General features: G+C 52.3%; 1 protein-coding gene across 7 annotated transcripts; it reads right to left on the bottom strand.

The window, feature by feature from the left end:
• Positions 1 to 1,022: 1,022 nt before the first annotated feature.
• CASP14 (caspase 14) lies at positions 1,023 to 22,472 on the bottom strand. 7 transcript variants are annotated; one of them, XM_043517093.1, is made up of 12 exons: positions 22,340 to 22,405; positions 19,207 to 19,299; positions 17,506 to 17,606; positions 14,220 to 14,330; positions 13,683 to 13,775; positions 12,197 to 12,277; positions 11,334 to 11,480; positions 10,663 to 10,888; positions 6,588 to 6,707; positions 5,914 to 6,020; positions 2,202 to 2,303; positions 1,023 to 1,898 (listed from the first exon to the last, which is right to left on the bottom strand). In XM_043517093.1, exons 4-12 carry the CDS (start codon positions 14,250 to 14,252, stop codon positions 1,893 to 1,895), a joined length of 915 nt encoding a protein of 304 aa, XP_043373028.1. In that variant the 5' UTR covers positions 14,253 to 14,330; positions 17,506 to 17,606; positions 19,207 to 19,299; positions 22,340 to 22,405; the 3' UTR covers positions 1,023 to 1,892. The 7 variants fall into 7 exon arrangements, with proteins under 7 accessions (XP_043373028.1, XP_043373032.1, XP_038260642.1 ...); XM_043517097.1 differs by lacking the exon at positions 22,340 to 22,405 and adding an exon at positions 20,765 to 20,804; XM_038404714.2 differs by lacking the exon at positions 17,506 to 17,606 and having other exon boundaries at positions 22,340 to 22,472.
• Positions 22,473 to 23,199: the final 727 nt, after the last annotated feature.

The following is a 23,199-nucleotide window of genomic DNA, read 5'->3' as shown; positions in this document are numbered from 1 at the left end:
GAGATAGAGGGGAAGAACAGGGACCGAGGAAAACATGGACATGCCAGGATCGGGGGGGGGGCTGAGCCCCCTACCTGCCCCCCTGTGAGCCAAGCTATGGGGCTGGGTGGAGCTGAAACAGGCCTCAAGAACTCACTGGGGTGAGGAGCTGAGGCTGGGCATGCTCCAGGCTCCCCAGAAAAAGCTCATTCCACTGCTTTGAGCCCCACTGAATCTCTGGTCAAAGTGGGGCACAGCTGGGGCCCCCCCCCCCCGAGCCTCGATTGCTGGGTCTCTCACTCATTTTCTGCACCCGCAACTCCTGCTTACACTTGCTGTTTATTCCAACTCTCCTGCTGTTTATTAATTAGCTCATTTGCCATTAGGGCGGCCCATATATTTCTTCTGACAAAACTTTGCTGCCCAGAGCAGCTGTCTGCAGCGGTGGGTTTGGGCAGCTGGGGTGGGAGGCCTATTTAAAATCATGTTGCTGCTAAAAGCTTTCAGTGTTAGAATGACTGAGCTCCTGGAGTCTGTCTAGTTAATTTAACAAAGAGGGTTAAGGGGTGACTTGATCCCAATCCATAGCTACATGGGGAATATTTAACAGGCTGGGAATTATTTGGGGGCCGTTCTCTGGCCTGTGTCATCCAGGAGGTGTCAGACCAGATGACCACAATGGTCCTTGGAATCTATGAATCATTAAGACTCAATAATGATGACATTTAACTATATATCAGTAGGTTTCAGAGTTAACACCACATTGAGTGACACCCCCCCCCACCCCTGAGCAATTGTTTCAAGCAAATTGGAAGGGGTGCATAGAAGAGAACCAAAAAAAAAGATTTGCTGGCTGGAAAAAATGCTTCTGGTGACAGATTTAAATATGTTGAACTTCCCAAAAAGAAAATTGAGAAGTGACTTGATCGTGTGTATAAACACCTTCCCAGGGAGAAAATCCCAGGCACCAAAAAGCTTTTTCATGAGCGGAGAAAGGCAGAACACGAACCAACGGCTGGAAATGAAAGCCCGACACATTCAAATTAGAAAGGAGTACCCCTCGCAGAATTCAGTTTTTATGTTTCCGTAATTTCGATGGAGAACAGCAATGGTGATTTTTAAAGCATTTTTTTATCATTGATTTAAATTTTCACACTTGTGCACAATGCTGGGGGTGCAAACAAGGGGAGACAAACAATATTCTTTAACGCCTGCAGCCACTGAAATTCAAAGTTAACAGACCTGTTGTCAATGTCCCACATCAAAACGCTCCGAGTCAATATCCATCAAACAAACGCTCAGACATTCTCAAGCAGTGTTTTTCTTACCTTGCCTACCTGCAGTGGCGGATTAGCCCTGGGCAACATGGCTGCCTTTCTGGAAGATGCTTTAGCCAGACAAGCTGTAGGGCACAATGCACGGGTAACGGGGTGACATTTTCAGTGCTGGGTTATACAGGAGGTCAGACTAGATGATCAGATGGCCCCTTCTAGCCTTAAAGTCTCTGTCTCCAGCAGACTTTCCTGCCTCAGTTAGACTCGGGTCAGTTCATACCACTCCCTGCTATCGGCTCAGGCTCTCTGCAGACTCAGGCAGCGTCAGCTACACCCCAGGCATTGGTCACACTTGGGGCAGTTAACACCTGTCCGAGCAATCGGTTCAGACTCTCTGCAGATTCAGGTGTCAGTCACACTTAGGCCAATGGCGCCCTCTGATCCCATTTTCTCTGCAGACGTGAGCACTGGAGATCTCGTTGTCTCTAGTGGAGGCTGTGGGTCTGGATGCTTAGAGTGCGTGTCTGAATGCAGAGGGGGTAATGGTGTAAAGACTGGGTTGGATGGGCGGAAAGTCTCATGGGCACAACGGGACAGGAGAAGCTGTGATAGACAGGCCCAGGGTCTGATCTGTGAGTCTTACTCCTGGGGGAAAACAACAAAGCGTATGTTGACCATGGAATGGTATAGAGAATACATCCGCGCTAGGGAGAGAACCCAGGTGTCCCGACTCTCAGCCCTCCCCGGACTCCACTCCTCTTCCAGAGCCGGGGATAGAACCCAGGAGTCCCAAGTTCTCAGACCAGTGCTCTACTGGTTGATCAGAAGGACAGGCATAATGGGTGCTGCTTTCTTTTACCTTTGGCGCTCTGAGATTGATGGTGGAGTTAGCTGTGTGAAATGTATGTTTCGCAAACCAGTGGGAAAACAGTTAAGACTCCGACTTACCTTCAAATAGAGCTTTTGTGTCAGAGTGGACTTTATTTCTGGGTTAATCATTCTGATGTTCTTCTGTGTCTTGGACTCCTTTTGAGCAATCTTGTTCGTTACCTAGAAGAGGATCGAGTCATTTGAAAATACAAATCTATCAGGGGAAAGTTGTTCCTGTGGCAATAACTTAAACCCCCCCACAGCCGGGAGGTGTAACGTGAAGAGAAGCAGGCATGGTGAAGACAAAACAAACCTAGTGAATTTCCCGTCTTCCCTTTGTCTATAGTGCGTAACTGCTGGAAAATGGAATTGCCGTTCCGCGAATAGGAACAAAAAAACCCCAAACCAACCAACCAAACATTATTTTTGCAGACCGAAGAGTTCTGAAAAGTCAAGACATGGAAAGACCAAAATGCAAGAACTGGCGACTTCGAATTGGAACAAAACTTTTCCCTTCTCCTACCTGAGTGGCTAGCTAAAATTCAGGGATCGGTAGGTTATTCCAGCTGGGAAGAGAAATGGAGATTGGAGTCTGGTACCTTTGAGGCAATTTTGTTTATTTACGCAGAACATACAGAATCCAAGGAAGCACACAGAAGCAATCAACCAAGAGACACTTTTCTTGCTCAGAGCTCCAAGCCTCTTTCAGCCAGCACAGTGCCCAAAAGCTCTCTCTAGGCTTTGTCAGCTGCTTTTTCCAGGCTGTCTCTCTTTCTGCTTGGTCTCTCCCCTTGTACCTGCACCGGCACCTCTTAGCTAAAACAATAAGCAGAGAAACCTTCTGCCCAGATGGTCCAAATTCCTGCATGGATTCACAAAGCCCTTTGTTCTGGGTAGCGACATGTGCTTATCTATCACTTGCAGCTAGCTCAGGGCAGTGGTTAAACCTACCACAATCTTTGGCTCTGGAATGCCGATTTGAAATAATGCAGCATTGGCCCCAGGATAATAGAGAGACAAGGTGGGTGAAGTGACATCTTTTATTAAGATATTATTGTCTAATTCGAAATAATGTCAGTTCATTGTTTCCTTGCACCCCACTTCTCCTCTGCCCAGTCTGTTTGTGTCCTCCTGGCCTCTTGTACTCAGATTGTCAACTCCTTGGGGCATCTTTTATTCTGTGTCTGCTCAGCACCTGACACAGTGGGGTCTGGGCCAGGATTGAGTGCCCAGGCATGACCGTAATACACTTCACGTACAGCGCCTGGCACAATGGCGTTCTAGGCCATGATTAAGCTCCTAGGCACTAAGACCTCGCCCGCCTTGTCTCTTTAAAAGAAGGGAGCTTTGTATCTGTTTTCTGGTGTGGGTGAGGTCACGGCTTTTATTGGACCAACTTCTGCTGGGGAGACAGACAAGCTTTGGAGCTCTGCTGCAGGGCTGGAGAGAGAAATCGGCACCTCTGAGCTAAATCCCAGTTGGGACTGAAGGGAAGTTTACGGGGTCACGCCTTGTAGGAGGTCACGTGAGAGGGGGTTCAATTGTTCTGCAGAAGGGGTTTGAAGTGTGACATTAAGGGCTAGCAGACAGGTGGGGGTTACAGATTGTTGCAAGGAGCCAGTGTCCCTGTTAAGCCCACAGGTTGTAAGTCTAGCAGTGTTATGACGTAGTTCCCAGGCTGGCCTTTGGAAGGGCTGGGCAGGTTTCCTTGGAGGGGGCGGACTGACCGTTGTCATTTGAAAGCTTGTCCCTTGGTCCAATAGAAGATATGACCTCCCCCACCTTGTTGTGTTAATGTCCTGGGACCCATACGGCAACAACCTGGCAAACAACTGGGGATGGCATCTTTTTGGGGGAGAAGTTCATGATTTTTAATCCAGGCTCAGGAGTTTGGAGGCCTGATCCCTGACCTCTGAACACACTGTGATGTTATAACCATATTTCCATGAAGAATATGGGGTGCGATATGAATATGGTACGACTAAGATGTACTTTATGCAAGATGGTTCATGTGAGGTCTCATTGGAAAGGTTCTGATTTACTGAACGTGTTTATCCAATTTGTATGCACATATCATTGCTGTATTTGAAGCTGGGAATATTGACCATATCTCTGTATTTCAAATGTGCTGTGTTTGAAAAGGCCAAACAATGTTAGTGGCTGATTGAAGAAATGCACACAAGCATAAGGATCACCCAAGGAACTGTGTGCAATAGAGACCTCTCAGAGATAGCTCTACACAATGGGAACTATTTGACCCAGGTCACAGCAAAAAAGCTTTCCAGCAAGGGCCGGGAAGATATAAAAGAGGGACAATGACAACATGAGGGGTTCTTACTCTCCCTACAACAACACACTTGAAATCACCTGAGGAACAAAGACTGAACTGTGAGAAGTGACGGTCCCAGGCTAAGATCTTTAGCCTGTGTATGAAAACCTGGGAAAGCCAAGGCAACTTGTGCCTTAAGAATCTGCCAGCCTGTTTATCACTCAGGATGAGAATTTGCTAATTTATATCCTACCTATCTAGTGCGTTAAGCTCAGTCTGCGGCTTTTGTTTATTTACTAAGGTAATCTGCTTTGTTCAGTTTGCTATCCCTTTAACCACTTAAAATTCACTATTGGTTGTTAATAAACTTATTTCTTGTTTATAATAAAACCCAGTTTATGTAGTTTCTAACCCGGGGGTAGGGGGAAAGAAGTTGTGCTCCTCTCTCTCACATTGAGGAAGAGGGCGGATTTTTATGAGCTTGCACTGTGCAGATTTTTTTGCACAATGCAAGACAGTATTATTTTGGCTTTATCTCCCAAAAGGGGTGTGCACGTGAGTGCTGGGGGAGTCCTCTCACACAGAGCTGACTTCACTCAGTGTCTGCAGCTGGGTGTGGCCCTACCTGTGTGTGGGTGTGTGCGCTGCAAGAGGCCGGAGAGCTTCATTCAGCAAAACAGGGAAAGGGAACCCAGGCTGGTGGAGCAGGGGAGGCTCAGTGAAACCACAGTACATCAGGTGGCATCCCGGAAGGGGGGTGCGACACACACACTTTTCCTCATCTGTAAAATGGGGATAATGATACGTCCTTGCTTTGAAAAGTGCTTAGTCATCTACTGCTGAGAGAAGTGCTAGATAAGCGCTAGGGATTAGAATGTATCTTTGTTTTATATTTATACCCACATACTACATACATCTTATGTAATATAAAATATATATTTTATGTGTATAAATAATATATTTGTTAGAATTTTATAAAATATAGAAAAGGTGGGTATAAATCTATTGTATATTTCTACACAGTTGTCTGTATAACGCATATGTGCATATACACAAATACAGATGTAGCTGTATTGTATCTACAGTATATTTGTGTGAGCGTGTTATATAAATGCACACGTATAAAAGTTAAACATTGTTGCACTCGTTTCACTCTGTAGCACCCTAACAACTGTTCCCACTCAACTTAGAATAGCCTGGAATAAGCCATATTTAAATTGAATGAAGAGTGTTGGGTTTGCACCACTTTGATAGGTCAGTTTAAATTCCCACCTTAGGTTATACTGGTGCTGATAAGCCCTCAATGCCCCTTGGAAACAGTCTTCCTGTGGGCCAGCCACATGCTGTAAAAGCACCAGCAACGCTGATGACAGACACCCATTCATTCAATCAATCACACACAGCCTTGGGCAGCTGGGATTTGAACTCTGCCGCATCTCTAGAAACAAAGAGGCTAGGGAGATCTCCCTTTGCCAGGCACAGTATAAGGTCACTTAACCTCTCCAGATGCAATGTGTTTACCTTGGTGAGTAGCTCCAGGATGTCCAGGTAGGGGTTTGCAGTGAAGACTTTCACCATGGTATGAATCAACCAAGAGCCTGTGGTTTCATTTCTAAATGAGTAATAACCTGGGGACGAAGGAGGGAGATTCATTAAAACCACAGACCCAGGCAGGACTTCACTGCCTCCCAGTCTGAAGCTGCTGGAGTCAGGGTGAGACCAGATACTTGGATTCACTGAACAAAGATACCGCAGGATGTACCAGAGGGCTAGGGCTTCGAATAGCAAGAACACACTGTCGGGGACAAGTTTTGCAGAACAATACTAATAGACCCAATTATTCCCCCAGAGCTGGGATGGAACCCAGGAGTCCCGGCTCCCAGCCCCCTCACTCTAACCCACCAGCCCCAACTCCCCTCCCAGAGCTGGGCATAGAACCCAGGAGTCCTGGCTCCCAGTCCTGCCTGCTTTAACCCACCAACCCCCACCCCAAGTAGTGGATAGAACCCAGGAGTCTGGCTCCCAGCCCCCCCCGCTCTAACCCACCAGACCCCACTCCCCTCCCAGAGCTGGGGAGAGAACCCAGGAGTCCTGGTCTCCCCTTATAACAAAAGTGTAACGAGCCAAGTACAGCACAATGCTGTAGCTTCAGCTACTTTGATATGAGCAGGGTGGAAACAGATTCACGTTGGTACCGTTTGGGGATGAAAAGACGAAGAGGCAGTCAGTGTGTGTAGGAATCCGCCTCCGAGGGACCGGGTTGTCTGAGTTAGCTACAAGATTATCACATTGAAGCACACCTGGGTCTCCTCTTCCTAAAGCATAAAATAGCTTCCTTTCAGAAACAGAAATTAAAATGTAGTAGAGTCACACACACTTAGCTAGTGGTTGCTAGATCCAGCACACATAACGTCTCAAAAACAAGCACTAGAAGGACATCATTGAAAACTGATGCAAGGAAACATGGTTTCCATACAAAGCATAATTAGCCTGTGGAACTCCCTGCCACAAGATGCCCCTGAGGCTCAAATGTAATGTTTTATTGTAACTCCTCTCCTTCCTCCGATTTGTCTGTTCCTGACCCTCCCATGATGAAATGGGGTATTAGAAAGTATGGGAAAAAATTCATTTTTGATGAAAATGCTCTCCTTTTCATTGTAAAAAACAGAGAATTTTTGGTTTTCAGCAAGTTACAGTTGCAGTTTAAAGCCACTATTTGGCCGTTTTAAGATGAGGGGGGATTTTTATAGTTTCCTGTGTTTAGTTTCATTCGGAGTGGATTCTGCTCCCTGCCTAACTGCCCATTTTGATGTGCACGTGCGGGGTGGGTATTCCAGAGAACAGGATCAATTCAAAACAAAAATTCAGCAACAAATTCAAAGCGGGGATGCAGCGCTGTCAGCTGGCTAACAGGTTAAGGCCTTAAAGCAGGGGAGGGCAAACTATGGCCTGCGGGACTGTCCTGCCTGGCCCCCAAGCTCCTGGCCCGGGAGACTAGCCCCCGGCCCCTCCCATGCTGTCCCCTCTCCCGCGCAGCCCCAGCTCGCTCGACTGCCAGCACAAGGCTCGGGGGGTGGGGCTGTTAGCTCCTGGGGCAGCAGCCTGTCCCGGTCTCTGTGCTGCGCGGCGGCGGTGTGGCCTGACTCAAGCAGGGCGGCGCGGTGCTAGAGCTGCCAGCCATCCGTGCTCCAGGCAGCACGGTAAGGGGGCAGGGAGGGTTGGAGAGAGGGCAGGGGAGTTCAGGCTGGTGGTCAGGGGTGTGGATAGCGGTCAGGGAAGGAACAGGGGGTTGAATGGGGGCAGGGGTCCCCAGGGGGCAGTCAGGAAGGAGTGGGGGTTGGATGGGGCAGCAGGGGGCAGTCAGGGGCAGGGTGTCCAGGAGCAGTCAGGGAGAAGGGGTGGTTGGATGGGGCAGGGGTCCTGGGGGGGGCCATGAGGAATGAGAGGAGGGGTTGGATGGGGCAGCGGGGGTTTGGGGGCAGTCAGGGAACAGGGAGTGGGGGAGTGTGCATGGGACAGGGGTCCCAGAGGGGCTGTCAGGGAACAGCGGGGGTTGGATGGGGCAGGAGTCCGGGGGGGGGCCCAGATAGGAGGTGGGGGCCAGGCCACCACCCCCTCCCCTAACCAGCCCTCCATATAATTTACAAAACCTGATGCAGCCCTCAGGCCAAAAAGTTTGCCCGCCCTACCTTAAAAGTTTGCCTCCATTCACTCGTCTGCTAAATGTTGAGGTTATCGTCCTTATTTGTCTGTGATGGGTTGAATCCCTTTTGCATTGCACATATACTGTCTGATGTGTACTAGTGTAAGAAAATTAACCTATTGTTGCAATGTCCTTTTTCACGTCTGTATCCTGTGCTTAATTAGCCTTAAATCAAAGAGACGACTAAGCGGGGATATGACAGAGGTCTATAAAATCATGACTGGTGGGGAGAAAGTAAATAAGGAAGTGCTCTTTACTCCTTCTCGTAACATAAGAACTAGGGGGTCACCCAGTGAAATGACTAGACAGCAGGTTTAAAACAAACAAAAGGAAATATTTCTTCACACAATCATAGCACAAGGTTGGAAGGGACCTCAGGAGGTATCTAGTCCAACCCCCTGCTCAAAGCAGGACCAATTCACAACTAAATGATCCCAGCCAGGGCTTTGTCAAGCCTGACCTTAAAAACCTCCACAGTTATCCTCTGGCAAGGAGTTCCCCAGGTTGTTGTGAAGGTGAAGACTAACAGGGTTCAAAAAACAACGAGATAAATTCATGGAGGATAGATCCATCAATGGCTATTAGCCAGGATGGGCAGGGGTGGTGTCCCTAGCCTCTGTTTGCCAGAAGCTGGTTCTGGGCAACAGGGGAAGGATCACTTGAGGATTCCCTGTTCTGTTCATACCCTCTGGGGCACTGGCACTGGCCACTGTCGGCAGACAGGACACTGGGCTAGATGGATCTTTGGGCTGACCCAGTGTGGCTGTTCTTATGATGTATTAGCATTTAGATGAAGGTTTACTTAATGCATGAACATTAACGAAGGATACCTGAAATGTTTCCACGTCTCTGGCCCTACTGGAACGAACGGCCGGCATTTACATTATATAGATCACTGGCGCTGGGCCACTTGTGTTTGATAGGAAGTAGAACATTAACTTCAAAGCAAGGGTGAAAGCCCACAGACGGTCTGCACTGGCGATCCCTCAGAGCCCACGCTGGGATGAAGGCACCTGTGAGCAAGATCTATAAAATACTGGGAGCGATTCTCGGTCTCTGGCCTGCTTCGGTTCTGCCCGGGAGAACCTGGTGCCATTGGGCTACAGGCTCTAACTCAGCTAACGTGTGCCCTGCTTTCTCACAGTCTGCCCTGAGGCTGGCACTGGCAGCTGTGAGCCGCTCGGGGAATGAAAAGAAACCACTCTTTAGAAGTGTGGCCACTGCTACTTTCCGACTGGCTCTTAGCTGTAAGATCTGCGGGGCAGGGCCTGTGTCTCTGTCACTGGGGTGCTCTGATGCCTTCTGCGCATTTCTGAGTTGCTCAGGAAAGAAACCACCATAAAGTCATGATTAATTGTGTGTCTTAGGCTCCCCTATGATAATGCTGTGAATTTTCTATTCAGTGTGTTATGGGATATCCTAGGAGCCTAGTCATGGCCCATGACCCCGCTGAGCCAGGCGCTGCACAGACCCAGAACAAACCACGATCCCTGCCCTGAAGAGCCAACAGCATCGGTATAAGCCAAGAGAGCCAATGGGAGACAGGCAGACGGAGGAGCCCAAGGGAGCGACGAGACCAGACCGACCAGTAACAGGAGGGGTCCCAGCCTGCATGGCTGCTGGCAAGCTTTTTGCCGGCCTTGTGGCACAGCGACGTTTGGAGGAGGAGAATGAGGAAGTGACCCCCTGTCAGTTTCTTACCCTACAGTTTTCTACCTTGAGTTAATTGATCATCAGTTAAGTTGAGGTAAAACTCAAGTTAAGCCAAATGCCACCTTTCCGCTGGTAGGGAAGGGCCTGTGTACAGGGTGAGGAATGAGTGGGGCAGTGTGTTGTACACTGAGCTGGGACTGCTGCTGGTACTTCAGGTTGTTGGACACAACAGGACAGAGTTAAGGTTGCAGGGGCATCCTTAATTCTGGCCTTCCCTAACTTTTCAGTGCTTGACTTTGCAACTTCAGTGCTCTTCAAAATGCAGTTTGTGTGTGTGATAGAAAGTAGAAGAGGATGGCTACACTGGGTTAGCTTAAACCGGTGTTAGAATCTGAGTGTGAAGAAAAGGAAATTGTAGCTGTAGCCCACGTTAGCTGGGAGCTTGGGGTTACCACCCTTAGCTAACACATGAGGGACAGGAAAAGGGAATAGATTTTACCTGGGTGTGACCAGGTTTGCCTCTGCAGCTCCTCTTTGAGGCTCAGAAGGGCACAACTCACCCGGTCACGGGGTCTCTGCAGTTTGGCCACTGTCTCTTGCAGAGTCTGATGTAAACCTCTAGCTGTGTCAAATGTCAGGCCATGCCCTTGTGGGGTGGGGAGTCCAAAAATTGGGGGGGAGGAGGAAACACCTCAGCTCTAAACAGAGTCATGGGCTGACACTCTCTTCTAGGGAGATCCGCAGGCCCTTGCTCAATCTCCCACGCTCCGCTTGTCCGTTCTGCCAGGAGGCTCACCTGCCCGGCGAGCCACCTCTGTGTGGACGTGGCCAGGGAGGAGGGGTCGGAATTAAAGAATTCAATCTGGTGCTGGGTTCCCCACTCAAAGGAGGGGGAATCTGAGCCCCGGACTCACCCCCCCGGCAGGCCTGGATGACGAAGACCTTGGGTTTGCCCCACAGCGCTTGGCAGGTCTTGTTGGTCATCTCTGCGAACAGCTCGTCCAGGTTCACACGCTGTCCATCGGCTGCCACGACAACCCCGCTGGTCCCGTGCGCCATGATGACCACGAAGCTGCAGCTGACCGGGTCTGGGATTCGGTCTATCCGCTTTCGGAAGCTCACCAGCTCGGTCCGGAATTGCTTCGGGATGAAATTGTGACTGTCAGGAAAGCAATGACAGGGAGTGCACCAGCCTCATGGTGCTGTGTGACTGGCGAACACGGGCAAAGCCTCATTCCCGTGTCCCTGACCCCTAGCAGCAAATTCTCCCCTAAGGGGAGCAAGCTGGAAAGGCCCCAAACAACGGCAAACTGCAGGGGCCAGTGATATGGTGGGGCCTGGTGAACTCTGGTGGGGAACATGAAGCGGGGGGTCACAGGGCTGGGCACTTGGCTGCTGAGGGTGGCGTTTCCTGCAGGAGTTCCTGAGACACCAGGATGGACTGACTATGGGCAGACTCTGCATGATCTGAAAGGGGACTGAGCGTGAGTGACCCAGCTGGAGAGGAAACTGTGGGGAAACTGAGGCAAGGTTGCTGCAGAGCCGGCCCATGCCACCAGGGCGCTCTAGTTACAGTGCTATTTACTTTTGCAGTCGGGTCCTTGACCAGCGTGTTCTGAAATCCGAAAGTCTTATACATCCTGTCCAGCGCCTTGACGTCATTCTCCGCACCCGGCCAATCTTTCAGCACACAGAGGGTCAGGGCCAGCCGCGCCCCAGTCATGTCGTACGCCTGCAGCAGGGAGCGAGGGTTTCATACCTAGCACCCCTGGGGTGCCCCCGTGTCCCAGATGCGTGGCAGGGGACGACCAGCTGGGCATTTAGAGATGTAAAACCAGACCAAGCCCAGAGCCCAGGACTCTGTCAGGGACTCCCAAACTCCGGCAGGGAACCAGGCATCTGTGGGGGCAAAAGCTAAATTCCCAGCTACCCAACAGGACTAGCCCAAAGGGAAGCGTCTGCCACGATAAATACCCAAAGTGCTTTCTGGTCAGTGGGTATCCAGGACCCCACCTGGAGCTGGGATGCAGCCACTCTGGGGTGGGGCACAAGAACTGGTTATACAGGGACCCCTTGGCCAAGCGGCGAGATGCAGCCACCTCTGGGTGGGAAGCTGTTCATGGGACACTGGCAGTACCCGGGAATAATAAATGCTTCTATCAGGGCCCCCTAGTACTGCAACGAGGCCAGAAATGACTGCCAGTGGAGAGCACCCCCTGCTGAGCCCCCCCTCGCCGTACTCGGCACAGCGCCCCACCTGAGTCCCCGTCCTGCTCCCTGCAGCCCGGCACCCCCTGCTGGGTCCCCAGCCCCCTATCCACAGCCCAGCACCCTCTAGCGCCGTGCTGGAGCTTTGGGGGCAGCACTCATTAGGAAGGAAGATGGACCCCGGCATTTCCGCCGTCTAGCACCATCTCCGTAGGGGACAGCGTCTCTGTGGAGACTAACCTGTCCCGACTCCGCTCCCGGTCCGGACTGCGCTGACTCCTCCTGGACCAAGGTGCGTCTCTGTACCCACAGAGCCCTGACCTGCCGGCGCAAAGGGATTCCAGGCAGAGATGGTTCATGTAGAAATCTAATCTGTGCACAGCGCCCCTCATGCTCAACCCCCCGCCCCCACAGCTCCGAGCCTGGCCAGCCAGAGCCACCCCAAGCCAGGCCAAGCAGCAAGGCCATCCATGCCACAGGGGTGCTTTGTGGCAATTCACCAGTGCGGTCCCCCTGAATCCACTGTGGGGACACAGGCTGGGCCGGGCAGCAGCCTCCCTGGTCCCGGGGTCAGGTGATTTGAGGGGGGGGGTTCCCTCCTGTTTTATTCCCTTTCTCCCACCCTTAAAGGGACAGTCTGGAGCGTGCTGCTGCTGTCTGCGCTGACCACACCACAAACCACATCACGGACTGGGAAGGGACTGGTCTGTGTGGCCTGACCTCAGCCAGGCTCTATGCAGCACCTGGCACAATGGGGAACTTAATCTGGTTAACCTGGTTAGAGGTGACTATGCATTAGCGGGGGGGGGGAGGGGACAGGGCTTTAGCAGGGGCTGTGGGTCGGGAGTGAGGGGCACCGGCAGGGCTGGGCTGGCAGGGGCTGCGGGTCGGGAGGGAGGGGCACCGGCAGGGCTGGGCTGGCAGGGGCTGCGGGTCGGGAGTGAGGGGCACCGGCAGGGCTGGGCTAGCAGGGGGCTGCGGGTCGGGAGTCAGGGGCACCGGCAGGGCTGGGCTGGCAGGGGCTGCGGGTCGGGAGTCAGGGGCACCGGCAGGGCTGGGCTAGCAGGGGGCTGCGGGTCGGGAGTCAGGGGCACCGGCAGGGCTGGGCTGGCAGGGGGCTGCGGGTCGGGAGTCAGGGGCACCGGCAGGGCTGGGCTGGCAGGGGCTGCGGGTCAGGAGTCAGGGGCACCGGCAGGGTTGGGCTGGCAGGGGGCTGCGGGTCGGGAGTCAGGGGCACCGGCAGGGCTGGGCTGGCAGGGGGCTGCGGGTCGGGAGTCAGGGGCACCGGCAGGGCTGGGCTGGCAGGGGGCTGCGGGTCGGGAGTCAGGGGCACCGGCAGGGCTGGGCTGGCAGGGGGCTGCGGGTCGGGAGTCAGGGGCACCGGCAGGGCTGGGCTGGCAGGGGCTGCGGGTCAGGAGTCAGGGGCACCGGCAGGGTTGGGCTGGCAGGGGGCTGCGGGTCGGGAGTCAGGGGCACCGGCAGGGCTGGGCTGGCAGGGGGCTGCGGGTCGGGAGTCAGGGGCACCGGCAGGGCTGGGCTGGCAGGGGGCTGCGGGTCGGGAGTCAGGGGCACCGGCAGGGCTGGGCTGGCAGGGGCTGCGGGTCGGGAGTCAGGGGCACCGGCAGGGCTGGGCTGGCAGGGGGCTGCAGGTTGGGAGGCAGGGGCACCGGCAGGGCTGGGGTGGGTACGGAGTGGGAAGACAGAGGCCAGCAATGCAGATACTCACAGCACACACTGCTATTATGCAACCCAAAAACGCTACAAAGCAGAGGGGTACTAGAGGTGGGGCATGGCTGTGAAGAGGCTCTCCGGCGCCGACCTGCTGGTAGGGAAACACATGGCAGAAGCAGAACCAGTGTATCCGGACTGCCGGGACATGGCCTAGGTCTGTCTCCCGTTCTCCAGCTTTCCCCAGCCCTTATCACCCCATGCCCTGAAAGGGCTTCCCGGGTACCTCCAGCACAGCCCGAGGGTCACCCCCGCCCCACAGTGGTGGGTCACTTTTCAGATGCAAATAAAGCTCACGAATGAGAAAGGAATTGTATAAGAGAACAGAACCTAGGAGTCCTGGCTTCTAGCCCTCCCTGCTCCAAGCCCTCTGTCCTTATGACATCCTTGTGTCCAACACCCACACATTTCTGATGGGAAAATTAAACGTTTCAAGGCACTCCTGATTCCTGGCTTCCTCCGTCCGTCTGTCCTGCCTGGCCCCTGATTAGCCAATTGTCCCCATGCCTGGCTCCCCCAGTTCCCCACTCCGTACCCCCTGAACAGGCTCCCAGGGGCCAGCCCGCATCGTCTCCTCCAGGGTGGTGTCCACCTCCAGCTGCCTCTTGGTGCTTAGCTGGTCCCACGTCGCAGCAAGCCCTGCACTCTGTGGGGAGGGAAAGGGGGATCCCATCAGAGGGGTTGGACATGGACCACACAGCCCACCCCATGCCCCCAGTGACACTGTACGGAATACGTGAGACACTTTATGATAGCACTATTATAAAATTGCAATGAATCTTACCAGATATGCCCTGTAAGGTATCAGTGGAAAAGTTAAAATTTGCTAAATAGGATAATCACCTTTATATGTACGTATCACCCATGTCTGGCGAGTTACGGCGAGGTGGGGTAGATCTGTATTTCCGAACCTGTGCCGTGTGTCAGGGTGACACCCCCAGACAGGTTGGCACCAGCGCTGCCTGGCCCGCTCGATGGCCCATCCAGGGCCCTCAGCTGTACAATGGACCCCTTGAGAGAGGCCGAGGGATGCACCTAGGAGCCGGTAGGGCACGTAGGGGTAGGCCTGTCCACAGGGGACTGCGGGGCTTCTCCACACAACTGTTCCACGAGCTTGTGTTTGGGACAGAGGAAGCACCAACCACATGGCAAAGGATATAACAGGCAGCTGCAGCTTCTCTATGTTGTCTCCAATCCTGCTTCCCACCTCTGGACTAACTTCCGGGTTTACCATGGTGCCACTGGGCATAAGGGTGGGGCACTGGGCAGGGGGGCGGTGTGGTGCCGGCCTGCCCTCAGGGGGAAGGGGCATGCTGGCAGCACAGGGCAGGGCAGGCCAGTGTGTGTCTGGCAGCTGCAGGTTTGCAAACAGGGCCCTCCTGCTGGGCTGTGTGGAGCAGGGCTGCTCCCGCCAAGCTGTGCCTCATTGCCCCCAGCCCGCCCTTCGCTCTGGAGACTGACCATCCCATCCTCCCTGCACCTTGCTCCATGGGGGCCCACAAATATATTTGGAGTCAGGCCCATAAAAAATTAATCCGGCCCTGCTCACTTCTCTACAAACTGAAGCTCGGAGCAAGGACTGACTGGCCCGTCCCAGCGGTGGGCAATTCCAGAGGGACTTTCAAGCCAGCAAACTCCCCAATGCTGCAAAGAATCTGATCTATGGACTTGGAAATCTCTGTCTGTATCTGAGGGCTTTACCCTTTCACATCGCTCTTCCCGTTCTTTTTATAATAAACTTTTAGTTTTAGACACTAAAGGACGGGCCGGCAGGTTGGTATTTTGGGTAAGATCCAAACTAGTATCAGCCTGGCAGCGTGGCTGGCCCTTTGGGTCAGAAGAACATTTGTATATATTAAGCAGAGTTTTTAGATAACTTCTCACCTTACCGGTGCTGCTTGGGGGCCAGAGAACTGGAATGCAATTGTCAGAACCACACAGCTAAGGGTAGCCTAGAATTCCTCCTACTGTAAGGGGTTAAAAAGCTCAGATAACCTGGTTGGCACCTGACCAAAAGGACCAATGGGGAAAAAAGATGCTTTCAAATCTGGGGGTGGGTGGGAAGGGTTTGTTTTGTGTGTTCTCTTGGGAAGCAGAGAAGCATCAGGTCAGAAAACTCCTTCTCCTATAAACCATCCTAAAAGTCTCTCCTATTACAAAAATTGTAAGTAAAAGCCAGGCCAGGCGTGTTAGGTTATCTTTTGTTCTGCTTGTGAATTTTTCCTTTGCTGGAGGGAGGTTTATTCCTGTTTTTTGTAACTTTGAAACTAAGCCTAGAGGAAGTTCTGCTGTGTTTTTGAATCTTTTACCCTGTAAAGCTATTTTCCATCCTGATTTTACAGAGGTGATTTTTACCTTTTTTTTTTATATAAAAATAAAATCCTTCTTTTAAGAACCTGACTGATTTCTCTATGATCCTAAGACCCAGGGGTTTGGGTCTGTGATCACTTTGTAACCAATTGGTTAGGATATTATTCTCAAGCCTCCCCAGGAAAGGGGAAGTAAGGGCTTGTGGGGATACTTTGGGAGAATAGGAACTCCAAGTGTTCCTTTCCGATTCTTTGTTAAATCACTTGGTGTGGCAAAAAGAACAGGAGACTTGTGGCACCTTAGAGACTAAAATTTATTTGAGCATAAGCTTTCGTGAGCTACAGCTCACTTCATTGGATGCATTCGGTGGAAAATACAGCAGGGAGATTGATATACACACACAGAGAACGTGAAACAATGGGTTTATCATACACACTGTAAGGAGAAAAGGAGGACTTGTGGCACCTTAGAGACTAACAAATTTATTAGAGCATAAGCTTTCGTGAGCTACTCTGAAAACTGAAATGCATCCGATGAAGTGAGCTGTAGCTTATGCTCTAATAAATTTGTTAGTCTCTAAGGTGCCACAAGTCCTCCTTTTCTTTTGCGAATACAGACTAACACGGCTGCTACTCTGAAACTGTAAGGAGAGCGATCACTTAAGATGAGCCATCACCAGCAGGAAGCGGGGGGGGGGGGGGAGGAGGAAAATCTTTTGTGGCGATAATCAAGATGGGTCATTTCCAGCAGTTAACAAGAACGTCTGAGGAACAGTGTGTGGGGGGGGGTAGCGTACCCTCCAAGGGCAAAGAATTTGTGCCTTGGGGAAGTTTTAACCTAAGCTGCTAGAAATAAGCTTAGGGGGTCTTTCATGTGGGTCCCCACATCTGTACCCAGAGTTCAAAGTGGGGAGGGAACCCTGACGGCAATAAAGGGGTCATGAGTGGCAGGTGAACTCCTCTTTGGGGAGGCTAGCCCCTGGCCTGCCCCTTCTGCCCAAGGCCCCCCTGGCTTCAGGGGAGACGGGGAGCGAGGGTGGGGCCTTGGGGCAGAGCATGGGCAGGGCCACAGTGTGGGTTAGGGGAGGCTTAGCCTACCCTGGCCTACAATACCCACCACCAATGAAAGGGGGCTGAGTGATTTCTTTTTTGCTTCTTGATAACCGGCACGGGGGGGTTAGGAGCGCAGTTTGTGACCAGCTGGTGCGTCTAACTTCAGTGTTCAGAGTAGCAGCCGTGTTAGTCTGTATTCGCAAAAAGAAAAGGAGTACTTGTGGCACCTTAGAGACTAACAATTTATTAGAGCATAAGCTTTCGTGAGCTACAGCTCACTTCATCTAATAAATTTGTTAGTCTCTAAGGTGCCACAAGTACTCCTTTTCTTTTAACTTCAGTGTGAAACTCCAGTTTGGGGAGAATCTTCTGTTCTCCTTCTCGCAGCCTGCCCTGACCTTGGCGTTTTCAGTGAGGGCTGCCCCAGGTCACACCCCCAACGTTTCCAGCCCCACACACCTCGCCAGCACGGGCGACGTGCTGTTGAATCCATTCTGGATTTGCGTCCCAGGCTGTGTTGGGTCCAGGGGAAGGAGATCGCCGTACCGGATCAGCGGTACCTAGCCGACACAAAGGGTTGATGCCCAAGGGAATGCAGAGCTACGTGCCTCACAACCCATAGGGAGCGCTGGCTGTGGGGGGAGCTCCTGGCTGCTCCAGCCCGGCCTCTCCCAGCAGGGGGCGCTGTGGGGAGGGGGCGGGGCGCTGGCTGTGGGGGGAGCTCCTGGCTACTCCAGCCCGGCCTTGCCCAGCAGGGGGCGCTGTGGGGAGGGGGCGGGGCGCTGGCTGTGGGGGGAGCTCCTGGCTGCTCCAGCCCGGCCTCTCCCAGCAGGGGGCGCTGTGGGGAGGGGGCGGGGCGCTGGCTGTGGGGGGAGCTCCTGGCTACTCCAGCCCGGCCTCTCCCAGCAGGGGGCTGTGGGGAGGGGGCGGGGCGCTGGCTGTGGGGGGAGCTCCTGGCTACTCCAGCCCGGCCTCTCCCAGCACGGGGCACTGTGGGGAGGGGGCGGGGCGCTGGCTGTGGGGGGCGCTCCTGGCTACTCCAGCCCGGCCTCTCCCAGCAGGGGGCGCTGTGAGGAGGGGGCGGGGCGCTGGCTGTGGGGGGAGCTCCTGGCTACTCCAGCCCGGCCTTGCCCAGCAGGGGGCGCTGGGGGGGGGCGGGGCGCTGGCTGTGGGGGGAGCTCCTGGCTACTCCAGCCCGGCCTTGCCCAGCAGGGGGCGCTGTGGGAGGGGCGGGGCGCTGGCTATGGGGGGAGCTCCTGGCTGCTCCAGCCCGGCCTCTCCCAGCAGGGGGCGCTGCGGGAACCGAAAGCATTGTACAGCTCTAGTAACCCAGCTGCCGTGAACCGACACTGGTCTAGCCCCCAGGATAAGAGCAGCCTTCTCAATCCAGCCGAAAGCCATTGCCAAGCGACGTACGCTCCACTGAAAACAGCTGCAGATCCACAACAAACGTAGTGTCCCATCCCCCCCACATATAACTGGGATTACTGGACCAGTCGCATCTTAAATTACGCTGAGAACACTCCGCTGTGTAGACAAGGCCTGGGAGGGGAAAGCATTATGGTCAGACTGTTTAAAACACTGTCAAGTATCAGGGGGGAACAGTGTTAGTCTTTAATGTGCCACCAGACTCCTTATTGTTTTTGTGGATACAGACTAACAGATTTATTTGGGCGTAAACTTTCATGGGTAAAAAAAAACCACTTCAGATGGGTTTTTTACCCACAAAAGTTTATGCCCAAATAAATCTGTTAGTCTTTAAGGTGCCACCGGACTCCTTGTTTTTGTTTAAAATGCTGTGTTTTTCAGTTAGCGCTGATTTAACTCCAATGACCACTGAGCTCTTGGGAGAAATAAAGTCTTTGTTAATAATTCAGACCCGCCCCCTCCCAGAGCCAGGAGAGACCCGGGAGTCCTTCCTCCCAGCCCCCCTGCTCTCACCCCCTAGACCCCCTCTCCACTTCCAGATCTGGGGATAAATCAAGGAGTCCTTAATGATAGGAAACATTTATACTATGGTAACACTTGAATATCCCAGTTGCTCCCTGTTGTCACTTTGTAATTTGCAGGAACTGGTGGTTAGTAACTGAGGCGCAAAAGTGCTTCCCAGTCAGCTGGAGTGTCCTGATGTTAGTGCCTGAGGATGGGATGGGCACTCACCGCTGCTTGGCTGACGTGCTGCACCATCGACATCTGGAGAGCCTGGGAGATGGTGACCAGGCAGCCTGCCAGAGGGGCTGCAACATCTCGGAACTGGGGGGGAGAGAGAAATCAACTGTAGTTCTGCCAGACCAAGCAGTGTACAAATAAAACCAAACACAGCCACCCCGATGGGGACTTTCCAGCCTTTAACAAGGAAATCCAAGGCAGATATAACAAATACAACTATTAAAACAGACCCTCATCAGTTTATAATCTTGTTGCTCCACATGCCTGAGATGATTGCTGAAGTTTGGGCTGTTCCACCCCCAATTCCTGTAACAATGCACACTTAGGGGAAACAGAGGCCCACACATACAAATATTAAAGAACTTTCCCACTTTGTCACACTCAGAAATCCCCATGCCTGCCCCTCCAGTAGGCTCTGTGCCCAAGAAGCCTTGTCTCTGCTTCCTCCCAAGATTGCGTTCACAACTGCTTCTCCTGGCTCTCAGCCTCTGACACGCACAGCCTGCAGCCAATTTCTAAGCCTCCGCATTTGCAACCAGTAAACCCCGGCCCCCATGGCTCGGCTCGGATGGGCCCTGGAGCCTTGTGCCTTGGATAATTGCTACTATAGCCTTAAAGCTATAAAGTTTTCCTTAATTTCCAATCTAAATCTCCCTCACTGCAAACTAAGCCCATTCTTCTTGCCCTCCCCTCGCTGGACATGGAGATCAATCATCCCTGTCCTCTTTACAACAGCCCTTGACAAGTCTGAAATTTGTTCTCAAGGCCTCCCTCAGCCTTCCCTTCTCTAGAAGAACCATGCCAGTTCTTCCTAGCTGAGGGGGTGTAGCGAGGGACGGATACAAATTTAAATATACCTTTGCACTCACACTAATTTATAGATTGGCACAGCAGAATTCAGTATTCATTTGTGCATAATTGTGACAAATTATCTTGATTTAGTTTGTAGCATTTTTCCCCCCATTAATCTATTTAAATTTTCACAATTACGGGAAGTAATGTGGGAGGTCAGACAATAATTAGCTAATGACAGTAGATGCTAAGATTCAAAAAGTTAAAACTGTGTCTTACTTTGCCTAGCTATGAATTTGGATCATCATCAATGGAAGTGTGTGTCAATTTGGGAGGGGGGGTTGAAATCAACATTTACCAATAACACTCCCCTCCCCAGGCTCCCCCATCTTTTAAGGAAATACAAAGTTTTAAAGCTTTGTGTATAAAGAGAAACTTTATTTCCCTTGTAAGTTGGGTTTTGCGGCTGCCTGTAGTCACCTGATCTCACAGAAACCATCAGTTTCAGTTTAGCACAAAAGCTCTTCACTAAGGCTTGACAAAGCACATTTTGCTCTGTGTTGGTGCCAGGATGTGAAAGAGACAAGGTGGGTGAGGAATCTCTTCTATGGGACCAACGTCTGTTGCCTCTAGCGTGTCTCTCTCAAAGCATGCCGCCCATCTAAAACAAGCCGAAACATAAGGGCTCAGTTGCAGTGGCTGCAACAAAGGATCAGACCTTTGTATGGTAACTCACTGGCCCCACCAGGATCCTTACCACTACGGGCTTTTATCCACTGCCTATTTCTTCTTTCCCAGCTTGCTACTGTCCAATGGTGACCTGTCACTTCAAGCGGCTTCCCTCCGATATTAAGTTATGCACCATGGAGGGCCGACATTGAACTATTCCCATTCTAGATTAACAGGAAACACAGGAAAACAGTCCTGGGCACTATGGATAGCCGTTGAAGATCTAAGCTCACAGTATGGTCCTGGGCAAGAGGGCTGGACTTCCTCAATGCCCTCTCAATGTCCCTCCCAGCCCTACATTTCTCAGAGATGTTTTCCAGCCCGCTGACAGTTTTGTTGGTCTCCTCTGGACTCTCTCCAGTTTGTCCACATCTTTATTCAAGGGCGGTCCTCAGACTAGACACAGTCCTCCAGCTGAGGGCTCCCCAGCTGGCCAGTTATCTCCAATCTCACAAAGGACACCCCTGCTAACACGGCCCAGAAGTGCAAAAAGGGAAGTGCCAAACAGCATTAACTCACATTCACACCAGAAAGCTGGCTTTGTGGGGGACAGCTTCAAGCCAACAGGGTACAAAGATCCAGAGTAGCAGCCGTGTTAGTCTGTATTCGCAAAAAGAAAAGGAGTACTTGTGGCACTTAGAGACTAACAAATTTATTTGAGCATAAGCTTTCTCTCTGTAGCTCACGAAAGCTTATGCTCAAATAAATTTGTTAGTCTCTAAGGTGCCACAAGTCCTCCTTTTCTTTTTGCAGGGTACAAAGTGCTATCAAATGCAAAACTGAATACAGGGGGATTTTTTCCTTGGTGATCTCTTGGCTATGATAACTGTAAGGGATGCTTGTAATTAAAGCAGGGAAAGTAATTCAGAAATAGGGATTTTTTTAAAAAAAAACATGGCAGCCCTTTAATACCAAGGAAGAAAATTTAAATGTATCTGAGCCATGAAACCTCCAAAATAATCCTAACCTGAAATCCTGACCTGCTGGACATCACAAACCAAACAGTTTGAAATTTAATTTCATTGGTGTTCAATCTGCACCTCTAGAGGAAAGGGGGTTGGGGGCCAGGACTCCTGGGTTCTATCCCCAGCTCTGGGAAGGGAGTGGGGTCTAGTGGGTTAATGGAGGGGGGCTGGGTGCCAGGATTCCTAGGTTCTATGCTCGGGGAGGGGAGTGGGGTCTAGGGGTTAGTGTGGGGGAGGGACTGGGAGCCAGGACTCCTGGGTCTATCACTGCCTGCACTTCCCCAGTTGAAAGGGTGGTTTCAGACTCAGCCAGAAAACGCACCTGCACCACCCTCATATCAGGGTGCTCAGACTGTTTGGCCCCAGCTACTCATCCTAGGCAACCCAGACCATTTTCAGCCTTCGTTTTCCAAACACACAGACAGGGATTTCTCAACCCGCCCCCCCCCGTCCCCATGTAGATCCCCCCTGAATTCCCCAATTCCCCCCCCCGAGTGGTCAACTACTTACATCATGCAGTGTTGCCAATTTAATCATTTTCCAAACCTCCCCCTGCCGTTCCCCGCTCAGAAATTTGAACACCCTCTAGTTTCAATTCCTGGGGGACGTAGTGAGACATGGACACAGAAAAGCTTTACCTGGAGCCCACTGCCGGCTCTGTTACCTCAGGTGTGAGCAGTGAAAGAAAGTCCCTCTCCCTTGTTACATGGGTGGGGACCAAAGACAGCATTTCTCGGAATGTAAAATGAAAGTAGAAGAGTTGGAAATCACATGAGTACAAAGACTGAGAGCTGCTTTACCAGAGGAAATCGAGCAGGGAGGGGGATTACGGTTGTGATGAAATCTCCAGGACTGGCAATATAACACAGCAAATCGGGAGAACCCAGGAGTCCTGGCTCTCAGGCCCCCTGCTCTCACCCACCAGGCCCCACTCCCCTCCCAGAGCCATGGAGAGAACCCAGGAGTCCTGCCCCCCCACACACACACACTCGCTAGCTCATATCAAATATCTAGCAGTAGAAGGGAAAGGGAGAGGAAGATGAATTTCAATGTAGGTTGTAAATCCGGCTAAGATTTTGTCAGAGGTCATGGAAATCACAGAATCCACAACTCCCTCTGTGACATTTTCACTTCAGCCCTGAGGCAGCGGGGCTGGAGCTGTCAGCCAACAGGGTCCCCGGGGGGGGGGCAAGGCGGGGGGAGTGGGTCTCTGGGGGGGCCAGTGGGGGATGCTGGGCAGTGGGGGGCTGTGGGGAAGGGCACTGGGCTGGGGGAGATCTGTGTGTTTTGGGGTGCTGGGCAGCTGTGGTAGGGAATGTGGGGGGGCACCGAGCATAGTGGGCCTGGGGCGTGCTGGGCATAGGGAGTCGGGGGTGTTGGGTGGGGGGCTCCGTGGCACTCCAGGGGGTGACCTCCCTGCGCTGTGCTCCATTGCCCCCATGGGGGCCCCCCAAATACGTTTGTCACCAGGCCCACAAAAGCTTAATCTGGCCCTGCC

The sequence above is a fragment of the Dermochelys coriacea genome, chromosome 6, assembly GCF_009764565.3.
Source record: "Dermochelys coriacea isolate rDerCor1 chromosome 6, rDerCor1.pri.v4, whole genome shotgun sequence".
Lineage (NCBI taxonomy): Eukaryota > Metazoa > Chordata > Testudines > Dermochelyidae > Dermochelys > Dermochelys coriacea.
This window is presented reverse-complemented; position numbering and strand designations above follow the sequence as displayed.

Excerpts from the sequence above, each read along its gene's own strand:
- CASP14 (XM_038404714.2), bottom strand. The coding sequence starts at position 19,239 with ATGTCGATGGTGCAGCACGTCAGCCAAGCAGCG. Across the intron at positions 10,889-11,333 it reads TCAAGGACCCGACTGCAAAA|CAATTCCGGACCGAGCTGGT; the intron begins GTAAATAGCACT and ends TTCATCCCGAAG. Across the intron at positions 6,021-6,587 it reads CGTCTTTTCATCCCCAAACG|GTTATTACTCATTTAGAAAT; the intron begins GTACCAACGTGA and ends CTTCGTCCCCAG.